Here is a 22,364-nt window from a genome sequence, read left to right on the forward strand (position 1 = left end):
AGCGGAAAGACTGAACGCTTCTCCAGAAAGGAATCCTTTTATTTTTAATATTTAAAAATGTTTGTGTGCTCTGCGCATCCATGCGTGTGTAATAAGATGGACAGATGGGCGCGAGTGCATTTGCTATTTAAACAACGTGCCGCTGGATGTGAAAATGATAACTGAAAAGATTTCGCCTGGCATCGCATTGGTCTGGGTGTATGATGGGCCCTAAATAAATTTTATCAAATTGTTTCCCAAGGCAAAAAAGCAAGATGCTGACAAGGCCGACCATGATTCCTACTTTAGTGATCCCTTCCCTGACCCAATTACCTCCATTCATCCCTGCCTTGCCCAATCCACTCTCTAACATGAGGCCTCCATCCAGGCACATGAAGAGGCAAAAACATGTTTTATTTCTATCAGAATCTGAATTCTGTGACCAGAGGAAATGTCACTGGAGACCCTTTACCATCCATCCCCGGCATTCCAGCAGCGCTCAAGCAACATGGAAAGACCAGAGATGTTGCTACCTTTCACTCTGCACTGACAGGGCAAGGCTTTTTGGTATCAACAAGTGTTATTAGAGTTCAGGTTAGTCATCTTTCACATCTTCTCTCCATCTAACAGACATTTATGACACAATAGACAGCTTATGCACTTTTGGTTGTATTTTATTGTTTGTATTTACAGAAGGAAAATGCATTAACTGTCCATTAAAAAACAATTGTGCATGACAAAAACGGTTTTCATATTGCTTGAACGATGTGCAATGGAGGGATTGTTATAAAATGTGTTTTTATAACACCACATTTTATAAGACCACATCACAGAATATGAATCTTCAACACAATCTATTGCGTTTTGGCGGGTTGGAGGCAACATTTTTTTTTTTTAATAATCTGTAATCATACGTTTTCATATGATCTGCTTATGCCCCAGTACAGTTCAATTGTACATTGTATGTACGTTTTCGTACAAATCACATCATAGCAATGCATACGATTTTGCCACCAATCGGGTTGGAGTCTCTAGCTTGCTGTAAAATAAAAGTACAAGAGGCAAACCTTAAAAATCTATTTTGTCCTTTGCAGGAAGGTAAATCTCCATCTTGAGCAGCCCAGTCTTATAGTGAATTCCTTTTAAAGCTCCCTATTAAGATAAAGTTGTGTTTGGTTTGCCCTCCCGCACTGAATTTAAATAATCTTCCATGTCTAGGGTACATTGGTTTTAATCAGAAAAACCCATTTTCTGTTGGTCCATTTGCTCAAGGTCGCCATGCCAGTTGTCATTGCCATTTCAAAGTCAGTCATTCTAAAGCTAAACCTTGCCAATTGGGTACGTTTGTGGTCTTCTGTGAGTGTATTGATCGTTCCTTGTTGTGTTGAAACTAACTAGATTCAGAACACCATTAAAAACTCAATCATTTATCTTTTAAGTTGTAATTACTCTGTGTGGCCCGACAGGTTCTTAGCTTCATTCTTAATTGTCCTTTCAAGGTGATCTCATTTGTTTACCTCCTCAGTGCATACTAAAGATCTCCAAATTACTTATTTTGTTTTGTTTTCCTCTCAAAGGTCTTTAATGAGGTGTGTGCTTAGAAATATTCCGGTGGTGTAGGCTAGTCAACATGCCATACAATGACAGGAAGGGATACTCCGCATATAATCAAACCACGGCAGCATAGCGATACAATGCAATGAGAAATGAAATGCTAATTTAGAGATGCTGGTTGATAGGCTGTTGTTGTTTCGATCTGTTATTGGATTTGTTTTAAAATCATTTTTCTCTGCATCCAGTGATTGGCATAAAGAGTCATTGATGACTGGTCCACCCAATAAAAGCTGCCAGAATATGCTAATGGTAGCCTATGTAAATAAAACATCAATAACCACAAAAAAAACATGTCGCGTACAACGATGAGCAAAAACATGACCACCTGCCTAATATGCTGTTGGTTCTTCGTGTGCTGCCAAGACAGCACCGACCCACTGAGGTATGAACTCTACAAGACCCCTGAAGATATCCAGACAGAAACATATAGTGTCGGCCCAGATACCAGATAGCAGAAGATCCTTCAAGTGCTGTATATTGCGAGGTGGAGCCGCTGTGGATCGAACTTGTTGGTCAAGCACATCCCACAAATACTCAATTGGATTGAGATCTGGGGAATTTGTAGGCCAGGGCAACACCTTTAACTGTAGTAGGCGGCACATGTCAAATTGATGTTGACACGAAAGGCCGGACCAAGGGTTTTCTAGCAGAACGTTGCCCAGAGCACCACACTGTCGTCATCCCAAAGTGCATTTTGGTCTCATCACTTTTACCAAGTAAACAGCGTTTTTGTCAATGAAGACGGAGCTTTTTGAAAACGTTTTCACGTTGTAGTGTGGACTGTGAAAACGGAGGTGTTTAGTCATGTGACGCATATCATGTGACCCATACCCTCATATATTTCTTATCTGGCTATCAACAGACCAAGCTCAATCTTTTAAGAATGAACATTGGTCTGGGGAGTCTGCAATGTATTTTCTACTGCACAAGAGGCGTGATTAAAGGGGTCATATAATGGATCATGCTCTTTTACAAGTTGATTGTAAGGAAATTTGTGTTGGCAGTGCCTGTACACAACCATCCTATAATGATAAAAATCCATCCAGTGTTTGTTTTTTTAATCTCCTTATATGTTTTCCCCTGTCTCAAATCGAGAGTATGACAAAGAGAAAATCCTCTCAGGATCCCTGGAATCATTGTTGCAGTACCTCAGGCAAGACATTTTGGCATTTTTGTTGCATAAACACCATCAAACCGATGAGAGCTTCGGATTTTCCAATGTTTCTCTATGGCGCTGACACCTAAAAATGTCAGAGTTCCGGTCCCAGCGCAACTGATACTCAACTGCTATTGGCTCATCTGCGTTCGAGGGGAGGGGCTTACCGATAGGTCAATTGGATAGTCCTTCAACCAATCAGACCACAAGAGGCGTGATCAATGAGCATCGATCCGTCGCTTCCCTATCCGTCATTGTGTTAAACCCGCAAATAGCACGCTAGGTGGATAAGCCAGTCTGTGATTGGTTCCCGCAAAAGTGTAACAGAAGCAAGATAAATTAAAGCTGCCAACAGCGATGAAAGGGCCCTTGCTCCCGGGGCCACTGCCACCCAGTGGCCTCAGGAAAACAGCGAATAGTGAGCGAGATGCTTTTAAGCGCGTAAATGTAGTAGAAATACAGAAACGTTATTTTGACGTGCCACACTTCCTTCCTTCCTTCTGGTGGTGCTTTGACTATAACTGAATATTGCCGTGAAGATGTCTTCAGGTCAGGACTATTATCAAACATGTGAAGTTTAGGGCAGATCGGACATTGTATGCCTGAGTTACAACAACTTCCTTGCGTTAATCGCATACATTAGCACTTAGCCAAGTGTTGCATGATTTAATGTTTTTCTAGCATGTTTGGGACTTCATGGCATATTTAAATGAGTTTCTGGGAGTGAATTACAGTGTAAAGCATGACATTTCCTGTTGCCAGCAGGTGGCGCTATGACTAACTAATATTGGCATGTAGATGTCTTCAGGCCAGGACTCTTATGAAACATGTGAAGTTTGGGGCAGGTCAGACATTGTACAACAGCTTCCTGTGTCATGGCGTCAGACTTTTTCAGGCTGCCACGGACACGCCCGTCAGCGAAAACTCAAGATCTTCACAATTTAGACTCACCAAAATTAGACTCACCAAACATGATGTTGTTCTGGTTAAATCTCAATGAGGAGTTAATCACAATGTAAAACAAGGCATTTCCTGTTGCCCGGTGGCGCTATGACTGTATCAGATTATTGGCATGTAGAGTCTTCAGGTCAGGACTCTAATAAAACATGTGAAGTTTGGGGCAGATCGGACATTGTATGCCCGAGTTACAACAACCTCCTGTTTTATGGTGAAGCATTGAACTTTGTCAGGTTGCCATGGACATTTAACATTGCTAAGGCCTTTAGATTAAACTGTGCAAATATGACGTTGATCTGGTTAAATCTCTAGGAGGAGTTTGTTAAAGTACAACGTCTGGAAATGGCAAAAACTGCGCTAACGAGCCATTTTGCCACGCCTAATTCTGAAGCCCTGAAAATATCAGATGTAAATTTGTGCAAAGTTTCGTGATTTTTCGAGCATGTTTAGGCCCTCAAAAATGCGATTAATTTGGGAGAGGAATAACAATAGGCTGAGCAATTCCAATAGGGTCCTCACACCATTGGTGCTCAGGCCCTAATTAATGTACAGGTTTCCAGCCTGAGCTGCGGGCAAAATCAAATCGCCGGCAGATCAGGCTGGGTTTACCCAGTCTAATAGATTTCTATTTTTATACCGGCATTGTTGTTCCTGCTGTATACTTTCATAGTGTTGCTAAGGAGTTCCTTTCTACAGTCTTCATATGGCATTCCTGCATTGATGACTGAAAACTTACTCGCAATTGCTGTCCTGCAGCAAAACATGATGATAATAGCGTTTTAGACCATGCGATTTTGGGTGCAACCTGGATGCAACACTGAGAGGTGGGATATTTTGCTAATAAAATGATTGTGCCAGAAAAATAAAAGCTTATTATGTCTGCTCTCTCTGTATCATCTTGTGATTTAGTATGTTTTACGCATATGCAGTATGGTGATTTAAGCATTTTCAGTTTCAATGTGGATGAGCAACTTCTGGAAAATGCTAGTGTGGACAGGGAGCGTTTTGATATGAAAACGCCATTTTCAAATTAGGATTAATGTAGACATAGCCCCATATGCATCAGGGTGCAATGCAATGTTGTGACGTATTCCTCCCATAACCATCATTCAAATTTAGTGTGACTTGTTCCACAGAAGGGCTTCTGTCAGTTTGGTCCAGACGGGATAGCATTCGTTGCCCTTGCGCATCAAGAAGCCTTGGTCGCTCAATGCCCTGTCACTGGATTGTCCCTCCTCGGACCACTCTTGTCTCTCACCACCGCCGACTGGGAGCAACTCGCAAGGCTTGCCATTTCAGAGATGCTACCCAGTCGTCTGACCACAAAAATGTAGCCTTTATCAAAGTCCCTCAGATCTTTATTCCTGCCCATTTCTCCTGCATCCAACATGTTTTCCATAACAAAAAAATTGTCTGCATACCATCTAATCTGCCCAGAAATTGACATGTGGCCTTGTTAGGAGATAATCAACGAATTTTGCTTTACCTGAGTGGTCATATGTTTTGGCTCATAAATGAATAGTTTGTAATGTGTATTTTTACAAATACATATAATGTAATAAATTAGTTTCGTGCCTGCAGAGTCACAACCAATATTTCTACAGCATGTGGAATGATTAGCGGTGAAGTGCAACGAACACTGTTTTTGATGTCACATTTGTATTACTTTGGCAAACAATCATATTGTCAGCTCTCTCGTAATATAGTACAGGCATATTCTAGTGAACTGGTTTGTCTTAAAGGGATAGTTCACCCAAAATTGAAAATTATCCCATGATTTACTCACCCTCAAGCCATCCTAAATGTATATGACATCCTTCTTTTAGACAAACACGATCGGAGTTAATTTAAAAAATATCATTGCTTTTCCAAGCGTTATGATGGGTGTGAATGGCAGTCCTAATTTTTAAGTCCAAAAAAGTGCACCCATCCATCCATCCATCATAAAATATATCCATTCGGCTCCAAGGGGTTAATAAAGGCCTTCTGAAGCAAAGCGATTATTTTTTTGTCATAAGAAAAATATCCATATTTAAAACTTTATGAACTAAAATAACTAGCTTCAACTTATGCAAAAAGAGTAACCCCTGATGCGATGTATAACGGATTTAGGAGTAGCGTAAGATTAGGTGAGAGTAGATGCCTCTCGCGGTTCATACAAATAGGCCTGGGCAACAAACTCAAGCTCCTCCGACGTTTCTCTCGTTTTACATTTATTACATTTATGCATTTGGCTGATGCTTTTTTCCAAAGCGACTTACATTGCATTTTAAGGTACACATTGTTTACATTTTGTCAGTTTGTGCTTTCCCCGGGAATCGAACCCATGATCTGGGCGTTGCTAGCGCCATCACTCTTTTGTTTGAGCTACAGGAAAGTTTTAGACAGGGAAAATTTTTGGAAAATTTTAGACTTCTATTTCATGATTGTTGTTTTGTTTTGCTCTATCCTCTGCGCTTCTGTGTTCATCAATGCGCCGAAGGTCAGGGGTTACTCTTTCGCCGTAAATCGATGCGTATGGCCATAAGTCGGTATGGATTAATTTTATGATGGATGGATGCACTTTTTTGGGCTTCAAAATCAGGACCCCCATTCACTGCCATAATAAAGCTTGGAAGAGCCAGGTCATTTTTTAATAACTCAGATTGTATTTGTCTGAAAGAAGAAAGTCATATACAGGATGGCTTGAGGGTGAGTAAATCATGGGGTAATTAACATTTTTTGGGTGAACTATCCCTTTAAAGTCGGCATGAAACTGAAGTTGCACTATTGTGACGTATATGCGAGTGAAACGGAATGGAAAGTGCGATTCTTTATCCCGAATTGGTTCATCCTAAACAGACCTTTCTCTCATATGTGGCTTTTCAATGTCCAATTCTTTTTTGTGAACTTAATCCAGATGGTTCTTGTAAATTAACAGATTCCAAAAATATTCAGTGAGTTGCTGCATTTCATGCCTATGTCTTTGACTCACTTATATAAATTAGGGAGTATGCATATGTTTATAATACATAATTAAATGTCTATCTTTGCGAGCCTGATGTCGTCACCCTAACTGGGGTTTTTTTTGTTCATAAAAACATTGATATAATTGTAAATAACATCATTGGACAGAGGCACAGAACAGAAGTCCTCCCTATTTCAGAAAGATCCACCCACGTGGAGATTTCTGGCCTCACTACTGCTTTGAAATCAGCTGAACAGCAAATTGGGAAAAAGCCAAATAATATTCCGTTAACTGCACTGGGAAAATATCAATCCTAATAATTAAGTATCTTGAGACGTTATGCAGATGGCAGGTTCCAACAATTTTAGCTTGGTTAATAAAATTAATAAAAATCATTGCAATCTTTGAACTAGATGTATGAAATTAACATGCAAAACCACTCCTATAAAAAATATATACATTTTTGTTTTCGAACCTCTAAATCAAATGCTCATGGTTACTGAGATATGTGCCTATTTATAACTAAAAACAACTATGAAGACTTGTTCCTTTGAAAAAATCAGGTAAGATAACCATTATTTTTAGGATTACAATGATTATGATGAAATTAGTAGTAGTGGTGGTAGTAATACCATTACTAAACATCATCAACAACTACAATAGCTCATGTTCTGTTTTTAAAAAGTTAGATTTAGCTTCATTTTTTAATTGGCCCAGAGCCCTGAATGATCATAGATGTACCCATTTGAAAATAGATCAGTTTCAGTTGTTGTGTTGTAATGTCTATTCAGTTTTAATGGCTAATTCCATCAATTGAAGTTGACCCACCAGCATTAACTAACATTTAAACATACATCATTCAATCTTTGTGAGCGCAGAGAAATGTAATGGTTTTGTGTTGGTTTTTCTGTTAAGCCTCAGTCTAGATTTAAGGCTGAACACACTGCATTGCTCCTTCTGAATTTTTTTGATCTCCTCAAATCCTTTCCTGTAATTTTTCTGGCAACTCGCACTATGGATTATGTAAAGCTGTCACCATGGTGGTACAGTGGGAAGAAGGACAGGATTTAAAATTTTCTGCAGAAAGCCACTTAAAGTTGGAGACAATAAACAAAGCTTTGAGAAAAGAAGTACCGCCGCATACTCATGCCTTGAGAGCTTCAGGCTCTTGGTGGCAGTGTGCAGCCATGAAATTCACAATACAAGCCCACTTCAGCATATATTAAATATTACTCCATCATTCCAGCTCAAGGACCTGATTTACTCACATAATAACCTGCAAAAAATTGTTATATTATTATAAATAATACATTTTTTTATATTATTATTAATATTTATAATTTGATTTAACATTTATATATTGATAATATTAGCTTACATTTAGGATTTTTATTTTATATACTATTTATGTTCAGCTTTTCACAGACATGAAGATGTAGCCTACCTTTCATCAAGCTGATTGCTCACTAAAACCCCCACAGTCATCATGTTTTCAGGCCATTTCAAGTTTTATCTTGATGTGACATAAAGTAGTGATATCTAAGTGGCAGAATTGTTTACTTACTTTTTAATCAGTCTTCCCATTTATGCCATCATTGTCTTCACTCAGGCCGATTCGATTTCCAGAATGTGCTTGAAAAAAAGAGGCGGGATTTATCACGTGAACCAATCGCATCCAATCATAGCCGATCATACCAATCATAGCGCGATGGAGGTATTGCCTCCTCTCACGTGACTATCCCCCTTTCATTCTCAATTGGCCAAGATCACGCGTGCATGCCAGAGTTTTCGCGTGAGACTGGAATTTGAAACGCGCAGCATTATTCAATGTGTTGACGTAATTTCCGCTGAAACGGCTCCAGCTGTAAGCAGCTCCTCCCCTTTTTTGAAACAGCCAATGGCGTTTTGTCAATACTACAGTTTGACTAGAGCCTTTCTGTTTGGTAAAGCCACAGTTTCCTCCTTATCTCTAACCGTTTATCATCACAATTTTATCCATGCCGCTTTGAAATACAGCATTCTGTGCAGAATTTAAATGGGTCCGATATGTTTTGTTGTCTGCGCCTACTTGCGCATATGATCTGCGCTGCACTTTCGTGTCTCTAGTCCAGGGTTGCCAACTCTCACGCATTTGGGAGAAAACTGCCAAACCTGCTTTTGATTTTAAACAAAGTCTAAGCTTTTTAATTTTTTTTAGGTTTTAATGCGAAATTCAAACAATAAATAACAAAACAATAAACGATACAAATTCAAACAATAAATAAATATTGATACTGAATCAAGATCAAAATTGATATTTGTGCCAATCACTTTAACCTTAGACCAGAGCCGTTGGTGTGTGTATGTGTGTGTGCTGCCGCAGTGCGCGTGAAACTAACGTGAAACCAGACTTCATTCGCCTCAACTGAAAGCATTAAATGTCTGAATTGTTTCCTATTGCATGTATAGTGCGCTATGTGCCTTTCACCATGTAGAAATTAATAAATGTGTGAACAACTGACCGATTTCAGACGCAGCTTCAGCATCTATTTATAATGTAGGGGGCGGGACGCTTCAGATTCTAGAGACAATTTGATTGGACAGAAGATGTGACGAGAAGATGAAGTCTGCGATGATGTCATCAAAATCTGTGATTCATTTTAACGGAAGTGAGAGACTGTAAGTTTTGAATGCTTATATCTCCTAAATGCGAATTGTGTAATTGTTTTGGAACACACCAGCTTATTCCTAACCTTAAGGCTAACATAGTCATACTAAAAGCTAAAAAACTTAAATTTAGATTTCAGGGGGCCTTTAAAAATGATAGCCCGAAAGACGCTTGGGATCCAAAATGTCTGTGCTCTGATTTGCAGCGAAAAGGAGAAAAAGAAAAAAAAGATCATGGGGGAGGAAATGGTTGGGGAGACATGGGGAGCAGGGATTGTGTGTTCTGCAAAGAGAGTTGGAGGTAAACTAATAATTTTGCAATGTGCTGCTGTTGTGGCTGGTCAAGCAAATGTTTGTGCTTTGTTTCTGTTTGATATAATTGTAAATATATCTATTAAAATTCTGATATTCTGGTCTATAACTCCTCCCCGAACTTCCCGCTGCCCTGTATCTTGCTCTCTCATTGGCTGTAGGTCATCGCTGATGTAATTTTCAGTCAGAACACATTTCACACAGCAGGGATTTTCGCTGACAGGTTCAGATATTTAGCATGCCAAATATTTTCTTGGATCGGACCTTTGATAATTCTCAAATTCTCAGCACCGATTTGCCTCAAATTTCAGGCATTTGAAGGCGATTTCGCAAAGACTTTCAGCGAGTAAAAAACGGGCCTAAAATCATGCAGTGTGAACTCTGCATTAGAAGAGGCACAAGAGATGCGGCATCCAGTGTTGCCAACTCTCGCGACAAATAAGGAACCGCAGCTTCAAAAACAAGCCCAAAACAAGCCCAATATTATTATATTATTTATTATCATCAATTATTTTATGATCAATTATTTTTTTATCAATAAATGAGCCTGCAACATATTAAACTGAAACCTCTCGGAGTTTGAAAAGCAAAAACAGATGTGATTTTACAAAAATCATCAAATTGCAATAAATGGCCTCCGATCAGCTGTGAACAGAATAGGTTTGGAGATGGAAAAAGAGAAAAAGTGACGTGAAGGCCAATTATGGTAATCCATAGTCAGAGTTAGTGCACACATATTAGGAGCAGCGAGTAGCCAACACATGGACTGAAAACCGTGAAAAAGATAAGCCCTGCATTTCAATGTGCATACTCTCTGCCCTAAATAGTACTGAAAATGACTAAAGTCACATACTATTTAGGATGGATAGTGTGCACATTGGGACGCAGGCAAGCACTAAGGGAGCGCTTCAATACAGCCACATATTTATAATAAAATCAATTTGAACCATATCTACTGTTATTATTAGTATAGCCAACTTGTTTTTTTATTATAGCCTGTAATGATAAATACATTATAAAAATATGTTTAAAATTAAATTAGGTGTCTCTCCTTGTTTCCTCTCCATCTCTGTACATCTCTGTTGGTGGCATTGTTTGTGAAAATGTATACGTCTATTTACGTCTACTAATTATCATTACGTGCATTCATAACGTCACATGCCTGCACGTTGAACGCAATTTTTGAGAAGGAGGCGGGATGTATGAGGATGAATTACTACAGCACTTGTATCATTGCACTGATTGGCTATTGCTGTGATAAGACAGTGTCAGTCAATGTATTGGACAAAACTGCGACCATAAATGTAAAGAAACGAAGTTGCTTGTCATATTTTCCTAACAAGCAAACACATTTTTTAAAAATAAGCCCCAAAAAACGCAACCCGCAACACGTGATTTTTTTTACGCGACTTGCCAAAAAAAGAAGCCCAAAGTCGCGTGTTATATGCACACTATGGCGGCATCCCATTGTAACTTCACTGCACACTGTTGGACAGTTACTTAATAAAAACTAGTGACTTTTTAATACTTGCGTTGTTTCATTTTTGTAATATAGATTATTCGCTCATCCAGTTTTTCTTCCTCCCTTGCCCCCCCCTCGGAGGAAACATCCCTGAAATTTGATATATATATTAGGGGTGTAACGGTGCACAAAACTGACGGTTTGGTACGTACCTCGGTTTTGAAGTCACGGTTTGGTACGGGTTCGGTACAACAGTTCTACAAAATGCTTTTTAAAATTTGTATTAAACAGTGTTTTTTCTGAAAAAAAAAGTATCTGTCCTTCTACTTTTAAAAATTCAAATTATAACTAAAAGTTTATTGAAGATTGCACATTAATATTAAAGGTTAACAACAGAGCCCAAACTATTAGCCTAAATTCAGTTGCTATTTATTTTTAGGTCTATCAATACTCAAATAACATACGCAAACATGTAAACTTCACATAACGTCGTTTTTGCAATAATTTCTAAATCTAATTATAAAATAGTTTCTCCAAATCATTGTTGAAATATAATCATTTATACACAGTGTCTGTCATTTTCATGACAGGTTTAGGCTATTTAAACATACATGAAATAATCAAGACATCACTAACAGGTTAAGTAGGATATAATTAATATATAGGCCTATATATATAGGCTAATTCGTGTTTATTCTTTAGGAAGAGATGATCGATCGCGTTCACAGATGATCGTGTTGCGCGGCCGCTTGAACTGTGATCAGTGATCAGTCACGCCACATTAAAGAGCGTCAAAACGGCATTTATCGTTTGAATTTCGTGATAAAATGGACTGAATACTTAATATGTTTGTGTGGAAACTCGGATTGAAGTGTGTTCCGTGCTTAAAAGAAGCCGACTGTTAACTGATAAAGATTGCATTCGGAAACCGTTCGAACCAAACCGAAAGCCCTGTACCGAAACGGTTCAGTACGAATACGTGTACGTTACACCCCTAATATATATATATATATATATATATATATATATATATATATATATATATATATATATATATATATATATATATATATATATATCCAAATCTAACATTATCAATATACACCGATCAGGCAAAAAACATTATAACCACCATCCTAATATTGTGTTGGTCTCCCTTTTGTGGCCAAAACAGCCCTGACCTGCATTTTTTTTGGTAGGGCACATTATTTTGCTCAAAGAGGCCACAGCCACCAGTGAATAACTGTTTCCATGAAAGGGTGTACATCAGGGGTGTCCAAAGTCCGTCCTGGAGGGCCACTGTCCTGCAGAGTTTAGCTCCAACTTGCCTCAACACACCTGTCTGGGAGTTTCTTGTTTGCCTAATAAGACCTTGATTAGCTATAGTACAGGTGTGTTTAATTGGGGTTGAAGCTAAACTCTGCAGGACAGTGGTCCTCCAGGATCAGGATTGGACACCCCTGGTATACATGGTCTGCAAGAATGCTTAGGTAGGTGGTACGTGTCAAAGTAACATCCACATGGATGGCAGGATCCAAGGTTTCCCAGCAGAACATTGCCCAAAGCAGGGGTGGCGAACTCCGGTGCTGGAGAGCCACAGTCCTGCAAAGTTTTGCTTCAACCCTAATCAAACACACCTGAACAAGTTAATCAAGGTCTGAAGGGTTACTAGGAAGCTAAAGGCAGGTGAGTTTTATCAGGATTGGAGCTGAACTCTGCAGGACTGAGGCTCTCCAGGACCGGAGTTCGCCACCCCTGGCCTTAAAGCATCACACTGTCTCTGCCGGCTTGCCTTCTTCCCATAGTGCATCCTGGAGCCAGGTGTTCTCCGGGTAAGTGACGCACACGCACCCAGCCATCCACGTGATGTCAAAGAAAATGTGATTCATCGGACCAGGCCACCTTCTTACATTGCTCAGTGGTCCAGTTCTGATGCTCACATGCCCACTGTTGGCGCTTTCAGAGGTGGATAGGGGTCAGTATGGGCACTGTATATGAGCATTTGGCCCATGTCAAACTCGCTTAAATCCTTACACTTGCCCATTTTTCCTGCTTCTAACACATCAACTGTGGACAAAATGTTCACTTACTGCCTAATATATCCCACTACTAACAGGTGCCGTGATGAAGAGATAATCAGTGTTATTCACCTCACCTCTGAGTGGTCATAATGTTATGCTTGATCGGTGTATATCAAAGTTATATACATTTATAAGTAGGACATATATTTTCACTTATGTGTTGCATGAAGAAGAAAAAACAAATCTGAGTTTGTGCATATTTTACTCAGTACTCTGAGTTTTTTTTTTCTTTTCTTACAGAGGCATAGTTAGAAAAAGTTGAATATTTAATGTAAAAGCAACCTCACACATTTTCCCATACAGCAAAAAAACAAACAAAGAAAAAACAAAACCATAGGGCAAATCAAAAGTTCTTAGAAAAATGTCTTAGTTCTAGTTAGTGATGTTATAAAGAGTGAAATAAAGTATGAACACTGGAAACATGTTTTTCGTAAAAACGTACATTGAAGGTTACGCTGCTCCAGAGCTTCAATGTGTGGTCGTATGTTTGGTTGCAAACACAAAGGCAATAATGGTGATTGTTGTTCTGACCTTCTCATGAACAAATGGTCCTACCTGTTCACAAGCTTATAAAAGCACTAATAATAATGTATTGTGTTTGTCCATCAGATTTACCCAATAAATTGGTATTAATGAAAATTATCCGTCGGAACATACTTTGTGTAGAGAGGCTAAAATGGAATCGCACACATGTAGCATAAAACAAAGCAATAAAGATTCCAAATTCAATTAAATAAACAGCTTACCAAATGCTTAAGTATACACATTATATACATTCCCTGGGTTGGGACAAAACAAACTAACAAACAAATATTTTCTTCACTTATAGGAACTAAATGTATGGGACACTTGAAATAGATATTTTGACATTTGTTTCTCATATATATATATATATATATGGGATCCTATAGTTTAACAATATTCCACCAATAATCACTTTAGCAAAATAATATACAGCAATATTAACAAGGGTCGGTCAGCGAATCGAAATGAAACAATGCCGAACTTCCATTCAAACGTCGAACAAATGGCTGTTTAGATCAATTCACAAAGCGAGAACAGAAATTAATTCACTCCAGTGATAAAAGACAAATTCAATTAGGCTCTTCTTTTCATCCTGAGACTGTCTAAACCAATGACATTTTACAATGACTTTGTGCTTATGTTTGGTACATTTTCAGGTTTGAAATAAACGCTCGGGGGAGAAAATATTAACAGTGCAAGAATATACAGACAGGTATGATGGAAATAGAAAATAATCTTGCTTCTAATGGTTACACACCAATTCTCATTTGTGCTTCATCGACTTCCTGCCATTTTCAATCTGCCGGCTTGTTTCAGGAGTCCGTACGTTACATAATTGTCCGTATCTCTTGGGCATATTCTTTATTACAGGGCGTATCTCAAAAAAACACCCACTTTCACAATGGAAAACAACAGACACGCACACAAAAAACAAAGACAGTACATGATATTTACATTATACATCTCACATATTCTTGTCTTAAAGCGTAATTATTGGCAAAGCCAAGGTTTTCCGACTTGAGATGAACCACATTTCTTGCCGCTCCCTGGTAATATCTGTAAAAAGGTATATAACAGGCACAGTGAGGGTGGTTGAGAAATCAGCATTCACTGGGAAATTAAATGAATAAACACAGCAACAAACATGACAAGCACATGTCTGTATATTTTGGCACTTGGCAAATCAAACGGGGGTCATTTTGGAGGGGTGGGATAGGGTTTTTTGGCCTAAATGGACCTGGTGTTACAGTTACAAACTCAACTGACTTAAATAATTTTTTTTTTTTTTTTGGACGATTAGGAATCATTTTAAAAAAGGCAACATTCTTTTACAGCAGGTGGCGTGTCGAATTTGGCCTTAAAGAGGTTTGCAAACAGAGACAAAGCCAGACCAGACTAGTGCTGTTAGGGAGCGGAGCGCTATAACGCCTCCTCTGCTGGCTCGCAGTGTTGCCGTGACAATACTGAACAGAAAAAAACAGAGGTGCTAAATGAAGTACTCTTTCTTTTCCTCTGCATGTGCGTGGTTCCCCTCCGCATTGATGATGGCAGTGTCTGCGTCAGGGGCGTCCTCCGCTCCTTTGGCCTCATTGGTTAAGTATGTCCCTGTCCACACAGTCCCACATAGGTCACATAGACACATAAGGTACAACAGTGGACATGTTGAAGCATTTTGCACACTATAGGTGAGGGGGCGAGAGAGGGGAGGGAAGCCGTACCTTTATGCCTGGCCAGATATCGGCCCAGGACGATGATGAAACACAGGGTGATGAAGACCACCACGGCCACCACTCCGCCGATGAGCGCGTGGTCGGGGCCGTGCTGCGTCAGAGCATTAGGATCTGGAGGAGGAGGAGATGGAGAGGATGGCATGAGAAGATGCCAGTGGAACAACCGCTATAATTAGCCAATTATGGGTCGGTGTGTTAATATAAGACGCATGAACACCCACATTACTTCCCACAATTCACTAAATACTGTTGTAAGCATCTCAGCTGGAGCAGGTAGTCATTTTTCACTTGATCCCATTCAATTTAGATGTGTTAAATTGTGCAGGTTGTTGAGGAAAGGTTGGCTTTCTAAGTGATCAGACTGATTTTCATCTGGCGGACGATAAAACGGGATAATTTCGTCCGCCAGACAGAAATAAAAAAAAAATCCCACCGATTTACCCAGACCATGTCTAGAGACCCAGATGCAAATTTAATTTCCAAAATATGCATTTTTAAAAAAGTGCTTGTTTGAGGCATATAAACATATTATTTGGTACAAAGTTTAGCCTTTTAATCCGATGCGCATCAAAAAAGTAATGTGACATAAGCCAAAACTTGTACGACATGGTGAAATGGTTAACATTTGCTTGTGACTTTTATGTGCTTTTCCCATTAGATTCATGGGTAGGTTCAGGTCTGGGTAATTTGTTCCCTTTCAAGGGTACTCCCGTTGCATCGATGACGCTATGGGAACGCAATGCGTGATGAAGTCATGAAGCACATGTCAAATCAGTCCAATGGTGAGACGAGACGTCAGAGCGGGTGACGTCACGAACCAGGAAGCTATATAGCCTGCCCAAAACAAAGCCGCCCTAGCTTTCTGAGTCTTCAGTAGCGCTCTGTAAATCTTTTCAGCGGTTTTTCAAGTGTTTTTTCTATTTCAGTAAAATAAAGCTAATCAAAAACACTATGGCGGACAAGCAGCATTTTAGAATGTGTGTGCACCCTTGCCCGCGTTTCCTTACGGGTGGGGACACACACATTCTGTGTGTTGCATGTTTGGGAGAGGAGCATGCACGGTCAGCGCTCGAGGGCGCTGGCTGTGAGCACTGTGAGGTGCTTCCATTGCGGACGCTCCGATCCCGCCTGGCGTTCTTTTGCGAGGATGCTCAGGCTCGCGTTCCCCATGGCTTTGGTCCCGCTGCTGCCGAGGCACAGCGCCGATCACAGTCATGGGGATCGCAGATGGATCTATCAGCGAGGCTAGAGACGGGCCCAGCCTTATCTCTGCCTTTACCTGATAGATCTATTGATCTCACTCTGGGTTTGGAAGCCCGTGCTACGGTTTCTTCCGCCCCGAGTTCTGAGGAGCTGGAGAGCGTCAGCATGAGAGAGTTTGAGGATTCGCCACCTCAGTCTTGCGCATATGAGGAGCTGGTTGAGGTTGTGACCAGAGCGGTTGATAAATTACATATTGATTGGCCAGCAGATACACAAGATGTTCGTTCTAAAAGCAAACTAGACTAACGTTTTCTGCCATCGCGGTCACAACCTCAATGTCGGGGCTTGCCGTTTTTTCCCTGATCTCCACACTGAGGTGGCAAGATCATGGGAGAAATCGGTCTCATATAGAGTGTATAGTCCACAAACATCACACTATTCCTCTATAATGAACTATAAAGAGCACGGTTATGGGGAGATGCCTAGAGTTGAAGACACACTAGCGAGTTATCTTACCTCTGATACAGCATCTTCCCTAAAAGCTCCGACATTTCCCACTAAATCAGTAAGAGTGACATCATCTTTAGTGGGAAAAGCATACTCAGCGGCTGGTCAGGCTGCAGCATGTTTACACACCATACAGGCATACCAGGCTGAGTTGCTAGGTGATATGAATGAGGGCGGGGGGATTGGTCCAGAGGTAGTTTGCGAATTACGTCGGGCCATAGACCTGTCTCTCAGGGCCACCAAGGAGACGGCTAAATCAATCGGCCGCTCTATGGCAGCCTTGGTGGCTACTGAGAGGCATCTCTGGTTGAATTTAAGTAACATTAAGGAGAAGGATAAGAGTTTCCTTATGGATGCACCCCTGTCACCTACGGGCCTGTTCGGCGATGCCGTTACGTCGGTCGTCGATAGGTTCCAGGAGGCAGCTAAGCAAGCGGCTGCATTTCAAAATTCCTCCCCCGCCGCTCACATATCGCCGGGGCTGCTGAGCATAGGGAGCAGCCCCAAACATCTAAAGCCAGTTCCTCACACTGTGCCACACAGAAACGGAGCGTGGCATCTCGTGCTCCACCTTAGAAAGATTGGGGACGCGGGAAGCACACTCTGCCGCAGGCTTCAAGGGGTAAAGCGGATCTGAGGACTGTTATTATCTCCAAGAAGGCTGCGGGGAAGAGGTCCTGACGCCAGTGGTGTCAGACCAATGAGGGCAGTCCCCCACGAAGTAGAGCGGTCAACACCTCATCATACGGTGCCCGTCTCCCTTCGTTGCTCTCAGGGGGCCGTTCTGCCAACCCTGCCACCTCTGGTGTTACAGGGCAAAGCGGTCTCCAGCGAGTGTGTATTTCAGGGTCCACCCGGAAACGTAGTGGTCCTGGGATGCACGCTCCCTCCGAGGAGGGTCCTAGAGCAGTCCGTTCAGGTGTTCCCTGCCGGTTCGCCGTTAATGTTACTTAAATTCAACCAGAGATGCCTCTCAGCAGCCACCAAGGCTGCCATAGAGCGGCCGATTGATTTAGCCGTCTCCTTGGTGGCTCTGAGAAACAGGTCTGTGGCCCGACGAAATTCACAAACTACCTCACAAACTACCTCTGGGCCAATCCCCCCGCCCTCATTCATATCACCTAGCAACTCAGCCTGGTATGCCTGCAGCACTGACATGCTGAGTATGCTTTTCCCACTAAAGATGATGTCACTCTTACTGGTTTAGTGGGAAATGTCGGGGCTTTTAGGGAAGATGCTGTATCAGGGGAAAGATAACTCGCTAGTGTGTCTTCAACTTTAGGCATTACTAGAATATGGTTTTCAGATCTAATATCTCTCCTCGACGGGCCTCCCCTGGAGTTACCTGTCAGGAGGGACCTTCTGTCCTAGGCAGGGGTCTCAATTCTTCACCCCCGTCCAGAACTGTGGAACCTGTGGGCTTGGCCTCTGAGGGGGCCCAGCTCATAGGGGCAGGTCTCTCAACTGAGGTTGTGGAGACCATTCTACACTCCAGAGCTCCTTCCACGAGGAAACTTTATGCCCTAAAGTGGAACGTTTTCATTTCTTGGTGTAGTGACCGCCAGTGGGATCCAGTTAACTGCCCGGTTGGTACAGTGCTGGAGTTCCTGCAGGACCGTATCACTGCAGGCTTATCCCCTTCCACCTTGAAGGTTTATGTGGCGGCCTTAAGTGCTTATCATCATTCCTTTAGGTGGCATGTCTTTGGGTAAAGATCCATTGGTATCTTGTTTCCTTCGTGGTACTCTGAGGCTGATGCCTGTAGTTCGCACTAGGGTGCCGACCTGGGATCTGGCTACTTTCCTTCAGGGCCTGTCCCAGGCTCCGTTCGAGCCGCTGGAGGAGGTTCCTGCTAAGTTTCTAACTTTAAAAACTTTGTTCCTCCTCACTATTTCATCTCTTAAGAGGATAGGAGATTTGCAAGCTCTGTCGGTGGCACCCTCGTGCTTGGATTTTGCACCTGGCATGGTTAAGGCCTTCCTTCATCCTAGGCCAGGTTATATTCCAAAGGTTCCTACTAATGTAGCCAGTTCCATTGTTCTTCAGGCTTTTTGTCCTCCACCTTTCCAAAATGCGGACCAGGAGAAGAATAATTTGCTGTGCCCTGTTAGGGCATTAGATGCTTATGTCCACAGAGCAGCCCTGTGGCGTAATTCTGAGCAACTATTTGTGTGCTTTGGGCCTCCTAATAAGGGGTCCTCCGCATCTAAGCAAAGAATGAGCAAGTGGGTGGTTGAGGCTATCTCACTTGCTTATGAGTCAGTCGGACAGCCTTCCCCTATGGCGGTTCATTCTCACTCTACTAGGAGTATGGCGGCCTCTAAGGCCCTTATATCAGGAGTGTCTCTGCAAGAAGTGTGTGATGCGGCAGAGTGGTCCTCACCGCACACATTCGTCAGATTTTACTCTCTGGACTTTACTCTGGGCTCTACTCCAGGGTCTCAAGTGCTCTCGTCCTAGTGCTGCTTGTCTAATTTCACACTGGACACTTCTCACTATGGTGGCGTTGGTACAGACGTTCCCATAGCGTCATCGATGCAATGGGAGTTCCCTTGAAAGGGAACGCCTAGGTTCCGACTGTAACCTCGGTTCCCTGAAGAGGGAACGAGCATTGCATCATCCTGCCATATCTCCGATGTGCCTGTCAGAAGCGACTACTTCAGACTCTTGAAGCTAGCGCGGCTTTGTTTTGGGCAGGCTATATAACTTCCTGGTTTGTAACGTCACCCGCTCTGGCGTCTCGTCTCACCATTGGACTGATTTGACATGTGCTTCATGACTTCATCACGCATTGTGTTCCCATAGCGTCATCGATGCAACGCTCGTTCCCTCTTCAGAGAACCGAGGTTACAATCGTAACCTAGGCATTTTTGTACTACTCAACTTGTAGGACTGATTTCTTAAAGGGATAGTTCACCCAAAAATGAATTTTTTTCATTATTAGTCACCCTCATGTTGCTGCAAACCTGTAAGACTTTCGTTCATCTTCGGAACTTAAATTAAGATATTTTTAATGAAATCGGAGAGTTTTCTGTCCCTCAGCTGACAGACTACGCAACTACAACTTTCAAGCCCCCAAAAAACGCATGTTAGATGAATATTTTGTAAATATATATATTTTTTTGTGCAAACAAAGCACTCATGGCGCTTTATAAGATTGGGGTTAAACCACTTGGGTCACATGGATTACATTAATGAAGTCTTTATTACCTTTCTGGGGCTTGAAAGTGGGAGGTACAGAAAGCTCTCATTTAAAAATTCAGATTTCATTGAAAAGATCTTCATCTGTGTTTCGAAGATGAACAAAAGTCTTACAGGTTTCAACGAGATGAGGGTGAGAAATTAATGAATTTTCATTTTTGGGTGAACCTTTAAGATTTCTCCATCTCGTTTTTTTGTTGTTTTTGTTTGTCTAACTATTACGCAACTTCTGAAAGAGTAGAGAATCTCCAGATCAAAACACTTATGCACATTGTACTCTTTGACAAAAACACAATTTTCTTAGCTTTTTGTTCAAAATGGTGCTTTTTCAAATTAAACTTTCCCACATGCAAGCGTTGATAAAAAAAGAATGCATGAAGCTAGAATAAAACATTTGTTGTTGTTTGTTTAAAATGCATTGTATCGAGTGAGAACAAACCCTTAGCGTAAATATACTAAGTAAACATAGGCCTACCTTAAAATTGTCCTGCCGCCTAAGGCATGGGAATTTTATATTCATAAAATGTAATTTTGGGGTATATTGTTGTCAGTTTGAATAATTTTAGTTACATTGTTATGTAGATAGCCTATCCCATATAGATAGCCCTAATCTTTCCTTTGACATAATGCATGTTCAGATACTCATACAACTAAATATTCTTGGGGCCATGAAAATGTTGTAACATTGATCAACTATACTGGCTAGCAACTTTTAAAAAAAGCGTTGGCGGGGATAGTTAACTATGTTTTGCATGGAAAAGCACCTCTCAAAAAAATATACAAATCTAGTTTAAAACAAAAGATGGGATAATTTTATAAACAAATAACATTTATATGTTTAAAACACATTACAGGTAATAGGTTAAACAATCCAGTACTTGATGTGTTTTTACTGCTGCTGCTTCATTTCTTTCAATGACCCATAATGTCATTACTGGTCATTAAAACCATTTTCATAATCTTATGAATCATAAGTGTTTGACATACACCCTGACATTATCATGATGCTTTAATAACATAATGTTACTGAAAAAGCTTTTAGAATGCCTTTTCTGTAGCAACTGAATATTTAGGGAATATTGGGTTGGGCATTCCTATATATAAACTGCCATATGACATTCCCATGCAGTCAAATTGGGGAATTGCAAACTGGTGTTTATTCCATGCTGGATCACAGAATCATCCCCAGCATGTCATGCTGCTTTGAGTTTTGGAGCCCAAACAACATCAATTCAAAGCCAATGTTCTATACTGTCTTTCGATAGGCAGCAGGAGGGAGGGGTGGGGGGATTTATCATTACACATGAATGCTGAACAGCTACCAAAGACCTGTCATATCTCACACAGCCCTGCAAGGACCAAAGTGACTCAATCCATGGCGATATACAGCAAGTTTAAAAACGGCAGGGGTTTGCGGCAGGCTGATTTGTCTCCTGGGTTTAACTTTGAGTGTGCGAGCGCAGACTAGGGGAATTCGGTCGCCTCTGAACTTCTACTGAATAAATCGCCACCTGGAGTCGTGAATCTTAAGTCCCCACTGTGGATAGCGTAGTCCGCTAGACAGCTAGTGCTGTCACTACCTGCCTTGAATGTGTAGAAGGATTAGTTCACCCTTAAATTCTCATTGTTTCTTCTGTGGAACACAAAAGGTGATTTTTTTTTTTATGAATAGCTTGGCCACTCTTTCCCATAATGAAAGTTCATGAGTACCAGGAACAAACTTTAAGTTGTCATTCACTGAAAATCTGTCCCTCTGTGTGCTGTTAATCACTGCAACCAAATCAGTCAATGAGTTGAATCAGATCAGTAAAATTAGTGAACAAGTCATCCATTTTGCGAACCGAAACAATTGACTCACTGAAAATCTCTGACAAAAAAATAATGGATTTGCTCATGATACTTCTTATAAGAAAGGGCTAAAGAGAATAACAAATTCAATTTTGGTTTGTTTCTCCTCATTTATGGAGATTTTGTGAAATTTTCCAAGCTTAAAGGAGCAGTAAGTGATTTCTGAGAAACGCTGTTGTCGTACATTTCATTTGTA

General features: G+C 41.0%; 1 protein-coding gene across 1 annotated transcript in view; it reads right to left on the bottom strand.

Moving 5' to 3' along the window:
• Positions 1–15,165: 15,165 nt before the first annotated feature.
• The window catches only part of cadm2b (cell adhesion molecule 2b), a gene marked incomplete at both ends in the record, with an annotated part of 61,203 nt that continues 54,004 nt past the window's right edge, over positions 15,166–22,364 (bottom strand). The window contains 2 exons of the mRNA XM_079823337.1: positions 15,166–15,284; positions 15,398–15,520. Of these exons, the coding sequence (XP_079679463.1) occupies positions 15,166–15,284; positions 15,398–15,520 (242 nt within the window). The remainder of the gene's footprint in view (positions 15,285–15,397; positions 15,521–22,364) is intronic.

The sequence above is a fragment of the Gobio gobio genome (genome assembly GCF_949357685.1).
Source record: "Gobio gobio genome assembly, chromosome: 8".
NCBI classification, from domain to species: domain Eukaryota; kingdom Metazoa; phylum Chordata; class Actinopteri; order Cypriniformes; family Gobionidae; genus Gobio; species Gobio gobio.